The 10,418-nt window shown below is 36.4% G+C and overlaps 1 protein-coding gene across 1 annotated transcript; it reads left to right on the top strand.

Annotated features, from left to right (window-relative positions):
- The first annotated feature begins 1,841 nt into the window (after positions 1 to 1,841).
- Positions 1,842 to 6,830, top strand: c1qbp (complement component 1, q subcomponent binding protein). The gene is made up of 6 exons (XM_034683868.1): positions 1,842 to 2,237; positions 3,628 to 3,778; positions 3,870 to 3,960; positions 5,607 to 5,702; positions 5,819 to 5,947; positions 6,048 to 6,830. Exons 1-6 carry the CDS (start codon positions 1,985 to 1,987, stop codon positions 6,195 to 6,197), a joined length of 870 nt encoding a protein of 289 aa, XP_034539759.1. The 5' UTR covers positions 1,842 to 1,984; the 3' UTR covers positions 6,198 to 6,830.
- Positions 6,831 to 10,418: the final 3,588 nt, after the last annotated feature.

Below are 10,418 nucleotides of genomic sequence, written 5' to 3'. Positions count from 1 at the left end.
GCTCACACAGTGGACAAAACAGATCTCATGTAACAGATTTTAGAACAACAGAAAAAGACACCATTGTGTGATTCTGCTGTGTCCTTTCTACTATCTCTGTCTGTCATTATATTTACTAAGGTTTTACTACAGGGTTCCCAATGCGGTGGGATTGTTGCTTTTAGGTATTTTGACTTTAAAGTGTATGAGAGACATGATTAAAGCATTCACACATTCTTTTATTGACTTATTTACGGGTCAGATCATAATACAAATATTTTATCAGGACTTCCTGTCTTCTTGAAATTACTCTATGTAATCCCCTTTTGATTAAGATGCTTATTTTTATCACAGTGAGTCATGAACTTAAGCTGTTGATCTAGAGTCAGACTTATAAAAACCATTGTGTAAAGCAGTGGTGTCAAACATGCGGCCCGTGGGCCAAAACCGGCCTGCCAGAGGTTCCAATCCGGCCCGCATAACAACTTTGCAAAGTGAGAATAACAGAGAAGACTAAATAAACATTTTCAATAAAACTAACTACTATTTCAGATTTGTCCTCTGGGGGTCGCATAAAATCATAGTGCTGACAGCGCGCACCTGAACGATCCTTTTTTTCCAGGACATTTTTTCTCAAAGTGAGAAAATAGATGACTTGCTGTTTGAGATTCATAAAGACTTTTTAGAGAACTATAAGATGATCAACTAACTACTAACACTAACACTAGCACTACACCCCTGCATACAACACAGTAAAGCAAGCAAACTGTTCATGCTTGAGCAGGGGGGTCCACAATAGTCAACTTTACCTTCTTCATTATTATAATCTCTGTTCTTTTGCAGTAAACATTACACTCTGTGTCAGGTGAATGGGTAACCTGTGTGTTTGGTGTGTTCTCAGCAGGTTTCAGGGCTTAAAGAGTAAAATATTCGGCCCACTGTGAGACCATAGACTGTATAAAATATGGACGTAGTATCCGTGATGTCACCCATCTGTTCCTGAGCGCTGTTTTGACGGCGGCAGCCATATTGGAAATTCGGAACTCAACCAGGCAGAGTGACTAGTGTGAGCCTCCTAGCCAACAGCTATGTGTTTCCGACAGGGAGTCACGTCAGTCATGTCCTTATTTGGGCAAAAACTTGAAATCTTAATATCTTTTGAACCGTCACGTTAGAAAAAATTCACCCCCGTACAGTGTGTGCCATTAGAGAGATTAGCTTCGTAGAGCCAAGCCGTTTTTTTAACCAGGCTGTAAACATGTTTATTAATGCTGCAAAGATCGTCTTTTTCCCATTCATGTCTATGTGGTTTCCGGTGTTTCTGCAGCCAGCCTCAAGCGGATTCTCGATGTATTGCAGTTTATAGCACTTCCGCATGGGCTTCATTGTTTGAGACCGGAGGTTGCCGCTTGTATGAGACTCATCATGGCGAAAAATACAACAGCTGTTTTTGTAGAAAGATGGTTGATTAAATGTGAACATTTTCAGAATGTACTACTTTTTTGCACTAAAACAAAGTGACAATTTTAGAGTTGTCATTATTTATAGGTTATTATGTTATGATTTTACTGGTCTTGCTCACTTCAGATTATCTTGGAATGTATGTGGCCTTTTTATTTACAGTCTATGTATGTGGCCCCTGAACTGAGATGAGTTCCACGCCCCGAAGCCATGTGCCTGGGCGAGTTTAAATAACGACTACCCTTTTTAATTAAATTTTATTTATCGGATTTATTAATGCGTTAATCGTTTTAATTGAGCTACAATTATTCTCTTGTTGGGCAGATTTTACAACAAAAGAAAGCTACTTTTAATATTTATTTCGCTCCTGAGTCTTGAAGTATTACTTCCGGTTCAGAGTTCATAGTTACGAGGTCAATGTGTCCTTCCACACGTGTTTTCTGTAATCTTCAGAAGAGACTGTAGCAGGAAGCTAGCCGGCTGCTGTCAGCTGTCAAACCAAACTTCTCGATCCTTAGTTTTTCATTAACATTTATATACAGTCATGCTAAAGTCAGTGGTCCGTGCTGTGGGAGCAGCTGTCCGTGTCTCTTCAGTCACCACATCATCAGCCCGAGCTCTACCGCTCAGCTGTCCGACACTATGCGCTCCAAGCTCGGCCACGACTCGGCCTTTCACCCGGTCTCTGTGGATGCTGAATAACAACGGAGCCTCGTCAGGATACAGACCGAAACTGTTCAGTTCAAAAGCGTTTACTCCTTCACTATCATGTGGCTGTGGAGGACTTCATACAGAAGGTAACAGAATCAAAGTAAACGTACTAGAGGGTGATTCTGGCTAGCTAGCTAAATTAGCATGAGGCAATGTTGCATATCAGACAGATACCTTTACCTTTGTATCAAACTTAAAATGTTACTCAGTATACATTTCGATCATTCTGAAATACTTAAAACATTTGGTTTGAGTCAGGTTGGTATTTAGTTACAAGAGATCCAACTTAGCTACGACCCAAAAAGTGTTTGATGAAAGCAGTCACCTTGAAATGTCCATATGTCGTTTACATAGTAACAGCAGGGGAAGCATGGGGAAACACTACTTCAAATGTATCCTAATGTTATGCCTTTAATCACACGTGAAATAAAGGAATGATATTCATGTTCAGTCTTATGATGACTGATGAGAGGAACTTATTTGATGTGCATTGACACATGTAGTGAAATCACACACCGTTATCTAAAATAAATACCAAACATTCTGCACCTCTCTCTTTTATAATGATCAGATTAAGGTTAACATTAGCCTGCACATCATGTTGCTAACTGCAAAGAAAATAATAGAAATAGAAAATAAAAACCTACTTGGTAGCATATGACAACATGACCTGTGTCCAATTTTTTTACAGTGCAGTTTCCTTTGTACCCACACACCAAATTTACATGAAATGCAAAACCACCCTTTAACTGCTTTGGAGACTAATTCAATGACCTGTGTATCTGATAAAGGTAACTCTGACTCATGTTGATCTGCAAACTACCACAATTTGATCTAAAAAAAAAAGAAAAAAAGAATAAGGCTTGTGTATACTAAAAGACTACACGAGATAATCTCACTTTTACAAGACTTAAAGATTTTTCTGAATTCCAATGGATTGTGCTCTATTTACTGTTCTGTGTAAAATATCTTTTACAAACTCATGTATTTTTTTAGATATGGCTTTCCATATTGAAAAATGTAAAAATTTCCTGTGCTCTGTGATGTTGATAAATGATTAAAATATGGAATGATGTTAGTTACCATAATGATTTACTATGTACAGGTTGCAGTTTAATTTGTGCTCTTTTGATTAACTTACCAAACCAGTAGATGGTGATGCAGCCTTGCTCTGGGCATTTATATCACACTGAAGAATATAAATATAAGGCACATAAGGAATGTAACAGTATGTGGCTAGAAACCTGTAAATGGCTCACATGAAAAATACTAAATGATGATGATGAAAGAGGCGGTTACTGATCCAATATATATTTTTGACAATAAGGAGTTTCTCCATGGTGTTAAAATCCAGTCAGCACAGGTTTATCCAAGTAATTAAAACTTGCTTTACTTATGTTGTAGGATGAAATAGTTTTTCCTCTTCTTCAATTTTGACTTAATTACCTACAATAATCTTTTATGGTGTTTACACAGGTGACAAAGCATTTGGCGAGTTCCTGTCTGATGAAATCAAAGAGGAGAGGAAGCTCCAGAAAACCAAAAGCCTTCCTAAGATGTCTGGAGGATGGGAGCTGGAGATGAACGGCACAGAGGCTAAACTCTCGAGGAGTATCGCAGGAGAAAAGTGAGGCTTGTGCTGTTGGTGATGACTTGATCCTTGCTGATTATTCTGGACACCTTAACAAGCTTGTAATTTTTTCTTTTGTTTTTTACAGAGTCATTGTCACATTTAACGTCAATAACAGCATCCCTCCTAACTTTGAGGAAGAGGCAGAACAGGGACAGCAGAAGCCAGCAGAAGAGGAGGTGAGTCATAAGACACCTGTTAAGACCACAAGAGGCATATTTTAGGGGGGTGAGTGGTAACTGACAAGGACAACAAAAAGCTGGATTTTGACAGACTTTGCACTGTGCAACACACATCATGTGAGCACTCAGACAAGAAATTTGTGTATATCAAGACCCTCCTGACATCCTGACTTTGTATGATAATAATAAGTAATAATAAGAATACATATTAATAATAATGGTTTATAATAATGATTATGTTCAATATATTATTATTATTACTATTACATTTAATAATAATGACTTTATTTATATAGCTCTTGTCAAAACAAGACTGGGTAAACAATGAAAGGACACAATAACATGACCAGACACAGCGAGCTAGAACCAGATTTGATTCGGAGAACTAAGGGTGTAAAATCCTGAAAATGTTGCAGAGATCAAGCAGAGTGAAAGGTACACAACCAGTCAAAAGTTTGGAAACACTTTCTCATTCAAGGGTTTGTATTTATTGTAATTATTTGAAACACTGTAGATTAATATCAAGACATCAAAACTATAAAAGAACATATATGGAATTATTTGATTAACAATTTTTCTTTAAACAAACCCGAATATGTTTTATATTTTAGATTCTGTAAAGTAGCCTCATGAAGTGGTCTCCTGGGATTGTTTCTAATTAACATGAGCCTTGTCAAGAGTTCATTTGTAGAAGTACTTGCCTTCTTAATGTGTTTTGAGACCATCAGTTGTGTTGTTCAGGGGTAGAGTTTTTACACAATGGATACCCAAATTTGACCTCTATTGTAATCCATATTATGGCAAAACCGTAGTATTTCATAGTTTTGATGTCTTCAGTATTAATCTACAATGTTGAAAATAGTTTAAGTAAATAAAAACCATTGAATGAGAAGGTGTGTCCAAACTTTTGACTGGTAGTGTATATAAGAATAATAAAAAAAAAAAAGCAAATACATGACAATGGAACACATAAAAGGAAGCAATCAGCATCAAGAATAAAATCCAAAAAATTAGATAAAGGAAAGGATGAAATTAAAACATGAAAAAGAATATAAGAAATTAATATCTGAACTACATTATTATCAGCATATTTTTGACCCTTTCAGCTTCAAATCGCTGTAATAATCCAGGTTTAATTGAAGTGTGACCTGCTACATAGAGTTAAACTGTCACTGACCAAAGACAGGAAGACAATGGCTCTGCAGCTGAATTCAATTGCCGTTAGTTAGTTTCCAAGAAATTCTGTTACGGAGCCGAGCCTGATCCCATCTGATGGATTGTCACATTGTGCACCGGTCAGCCTCAAGTACCTGGAGGCAGAAGTAAAGTTAATCCAGTCCCTGATGTTTGTGATGAATTATCTGAGCTTACTGTAGTACAATATGAAGAAACCAACACAACAAAAAGAAACCAGTGATCTGATGTATCTTGTATTCCCAAAGTCAAAACCTGATTAAGTAATATAAGGTTAAATAATTTGCTTTACAGCTTTATTCTCCTTTTGGTTTAAGAGTTGTACTTAAACTGTGAGAAGTGATGACATTGGCCTAGAAAAATGTTTTTAATAGAGCATTAATGATTTAAAACTGTTGAAATTAATAAAATATACATTACCATGATTTTAATTATGTTTCTCTCCACAGCCAGAACTTGTGTCAACTCCCAACTTTGTTGTTGAAGTAACGAAACAGGCAGCGAAACATTCCCTGGTGTTTGACTGCCATTTCCCTGAAGACGAGGTAACCAAAGACAGGTTTTTGTTTTTACAGATATGATCTTATCAGATGTGGAGAGACTGACAGAAGCAGTTTTTGAGCCTCTCAGTGAAATTTAAAAACTCTCTTACTTTTTATAGATAAGCCAGGGTGAAGGAGGAGAAGAAGAGAGTGACATCTTTACCATCCGGGAGGTCAGTTTCCAGCCGGAGGGAGACTCTGACTGGAAGGAGACAAGCTACACGCTCAACACAGACTCTCTGGACTGGGTAAGACATGAGACTCTAAATATGATGAAGTTAATAATACTTTTTGAAGCTGATGACTGCTGTATTTCACATCAAAATAAATTATTTGTGATGTTCCCAGGCTCTTTACGACCACCTGATGGACTTCCTTGCTGACCGCGGGGTGGACAACACATTTGCCGATGAACTGATGGAGCTGAGCACTGCCGTCGAACATCAGGAGTACATCAAGTTCCTGGAAGACCTCCAAGGCTTTGTCAAGTGTAACTAATGTTAGATATTAACTCATTTTCACTGTTCTCTATCACATATCTTGCAAAGTTGGAGGTGTGATAATACAATAATGTTGCAGCAATGATGATTGATGACTAATTGATATTTTTGGCACTCTAAAGACATACCATCCCTTGCTTTAGTGTCAGTGACTGTGAGCCATGTTGCTGCAAATGTTCTCTCTTTGTTGAAATGTGAGTTTATTTTTCTGTAATTTAAATTAAATGTATAAAGGTCATTAATAATGCCGGTCAGAAACAATGATTATAACAAAATACTCCTGTATTTGTCTTCCCTGCAGAGCTCTAACACAGTCCAGTTAATATTTGCTAAGTAGCCCTGAAGCCAAGATTTGTCTAGATGTAAAATCAAAACAGAAGTTCCCAAAAAAAAAAAAAGATATATATGTGTATATACATATATTTTAGGGAAACAGTCCTCACTTAATGGTCTAACATCTTGACAATCCTGCTCAAGTCTTATTTCTGGCTGGTGTTGGCTCAGGAGTTCATGTTGACTCATTGACTTGACTCTGTTTGAATATGTGAAGACTTAATTTGAGTGGTATACAGCAGTGTATTCTCAGAGAGTGGAAGATCAGTGTCCAATAAAACCGTTTGATATAAAACTATGTTTTTACCCTTTTTTTTTTTACATCAATAGAAGCAGGGGTACCATGTGGGGGAGAAAAGTTATTGGGGCATGACTAAAGGGGCCCTTAAAAATATTGGAACGTTTGCAGTATTGAAGTGATGGGTCCCAATGTAATATTTTTCCGTAGGGCCAAAGTCCCAGGCAGTGCCTCTGAATAGATGAAGACAATTACTCCTTACTGATGCTGGTTTTTGACTGGCAGATGTGAATTTGACTGACTTTGAGACATCTTTTTTTGCATTTCAAGCTTAAGATGAAATTCAATATCCAGTTGAAAATATGTGAGTATTTTTGTACAATTAATTCAGTTATCTTCAAATTTCAAAATTAAACCAATATTGATTTGTTTTACTGAATGAAAAAAATGTAACTGTGTCCCTCATGCACTCCATTATCTATGTTCTTTACCATGCCAACCAGCATTCATTTAATAATTAACCAAAGTAATACATAAGATATCTTGAAAATTAAAAAAAAAATCTCTGAGAACTGCAGAACAAATGTACTAATACAATGGCAGTGCAAAGTAATCAGTTAGAGAAAGGGAATTGAGAATGATAGAGGCGTAGCGATGAATAACATAATCCACTGTGAGAAACAGACATGTTTGTTAGTTGTTGCCTTATCTTTGTAAAAACTCATGTTAAAGTATTAAATTACCTTGTTTTTTATTCAGCTGCAGTTGAAGTATATACATGCAGAGAAGGATGGGTGTGTGTTTTTACCCACCTCATTTCCATCTGAAGCCTGAGAGGAAAGGATGGTTTTTAATCCCAGAATAAAAGGACGAATATTTACTGCATTCAAAATGTGTTGATCCAGACAAGCACCTGACAGTCTTGTTTAGTTGCCCTACTAGTGCAGCATTCACTTGAAGTAAACACAACATACTTGTGCCCTAATGAAAATGATACCCAAACACCAGTGCCACCTTCAACAGACCCAGGCTCCATTTGTGCAAGCTCCAGGCACTCACAATGCTGATACTGCCCCCCCCTACCATTTTCCCATTAACGACCCCCTCATCACGATAGGGGAACTACACGTACAGTAAGAGCCAACACTTTAACTGGGTTAACATCAAGCTGGTGCTGGTGGTATCAAGTTCAGGCCCACAACCAACCTCAGGGCTCATCAGTCAGCTTTGACAACCTGGTGCCATTAACGACCCCCACATCACAACTGGGGAAATACATGTACAGCAAGAGTCAACACATTAACTGGGTAAATATCTAGCTGGCGCAGGTAAGTTTCACTGTCACTGTCAAGAAAAGAAACGAGAAAAACAAATGGACTAGTCTGTAGGCAGATCCTTGAAAGAGGCGAGAGAAGACAGAGCCAAGATAAGAACCCTGTTTGGGCTAGAACTCACCTTTCCCAGGGTAGACTGTGTGCTCTGCCTCCCCCACTTTCATGTGGGAAGGAAGTAAAGAAGAGAGAGGAAATAAGAGAGAAGAGTCTGTATGGGGATCTTAGAAATAGAACAGGTAGATCCAGGGTGAGAAACAAAAGATCAGAGAGTTGTTGCATGTACTATACTTCTTTAGAGCTCATTTGGGGAACCTTAACTTTGTGTTGGTTTTGGTGCCCCCTGTGGACAAAGCAGCATGTTACACTGCTGTTTCTTCCTGTACCCTTTTCAAGTAGATGGTTGTTTTTCCAAATCAAAATCTCATCTTGTATGCTTTCATCTAAAGGCCATGATCTGTGTGTAAAAAAACAGGCCACTTCAACAACAGTGTAGTAAAACATTGGTTTTATTGGTCTTATATGTTAATCTTGTTTGACATAACAGTATTGATGTGAAATTTAAAATAAAGATCAGTATAAGGGCAATTAATATTGAGGATTTCTGACTCAACAACTATAACTGCTTCTATTTGAGTAGTACAGATAGATATAGATATGTAATATGTAATATATATACTATGTAATGAATATATATGTAATGAATATACTATGTAATGAATATATATGTAATGAATATAATATGTAATGAATATATATGTAATGTATGTGTATAAATCGTATGTGCTTTGGCAACAGCATGTCTTTGTTCATGCCAATAAAGCAAAGAATTGAATGGATAGAGAGAGAGAGAGAGAGAGAGAGAGAGAGAGAGAGAGAGAGAGAGAGAGAGAGAGAGAGAGAGAGAGAGAGAGAGAGAGAGAGAGAGAGATAGATAGGCAAGGCAAGGCAAATGTATTTGTATAGCACATTTCTTTTCTTTCTTTTTTTCTTTTCAGAGCACCGCATTCAGACAGACATCAACAATTTTACATTGTTTTCAATCAACATGACATACAGTTTTCAACCATTTCACACAGTCTGCCAGTGTCCATTTCTCTCCCTCTTTTCATCGACATTAAAACATTAAAAACATTGGGAACATTCATACAAGCATTAAAGAGCACAATTAAAATGACAAATATAATAAAACAGAAGAGAAAAGGAAAATTAGAATTTTATTAAAAGTACATTTAAATTTTGCAATTAAAGTGAGTTAAAATAAGCTAAGATAGGAAGGCAGTGGCAAATAGATAGATAGATAGATAGATAGATAGATAGATAGATAGATAGATAGATAGATAGATAGATAGATAGATAGATAGATAGATAGATAGATAGATAGATAGATAGATAGATAGATAGTCAGTCTTCTCCACCCCCACTCTGTGGAACTCAGTCCCCTCTCATATCCAAAACTGCTCTGCTCTGACCTTTCAACATTCGAATATTTTTTAAAAACTCACCTTTTTAAATTAGCTTTTAATTCGTGTTTGTACTGTTGTTTTGTTTGATTTGTGTTCCTTGTTCCTTGCTTGAATTGATTTTAACAATTGTGCAGTCTTTGAGTTCCCGAAAAGCACTATATAAATAAATGTATTATTATCATAGATAGGCAAGGCAATTTTATTTGTATAGCGCATTGCATACACGAGGGCAACTCAATGTGCATTATATTAAAACATTAGTTAAAAATGACAACTATAGTGAAACATAGAAGAGAAAAGGAAAATTAGAAATATATTAAAAGTACATTTTAATTTTGCATTTAAAGTGAGTTAAAATAAGCTAAGATAGGAAGGCAGTGTCAAATAGATAGATAGATAGATAGATAGATAGATAGATAGATAGATAGATAGATAGATAGATAGATAGATAGATAGATAGATACAGCTGTGTTCATAAGTTTACATACCCTGGCAGAATATATGATTTCTTGGGTAGTTTCTGTTGTCATTATGGTATAAAAAGAGTAAACACAGTTGTTTAATAATAATTAGCTTCACCCAACTGCTAACCATTAGTGAAAAAAAGTTTTTCTCTTATCTTTCATATTCTCTGAAAAATGGCCAAAAAAACACAAATTCTGCCAGGGTATGTAAACATATGAGCACAACTGTAGATAGATAGATAGATAGATAGATAGATAGATAGATAGATAGATAGATAGATAGATAGATAGATAGATAGATAAATAGATAGATAGATAGATAAATAGATAGATAGATAGATAGATAGATAGATAGATAGATAGATAGATAGTCATGGTTGGTCGGTC

Source organism: Notolabrus celidotus, chromosome 5 (assembly GCF_009762535.1).
Source record: "Notolabrus celidotus isolate fNotCel1 chromosome 5, fNotCel1.pri, whole genome shotgun sequence".
NCBI lineage: Eukaryota > Metazoa > Chordata > Actinopteri > Labriformes > Labridae > Notolabrus > Notolabrus celidotus.
The sequence above is the reverse complement of the archived record's forward strand: the minus strand, read 5'-3'. Positions and strand labels throughout refer to the sequence as shown.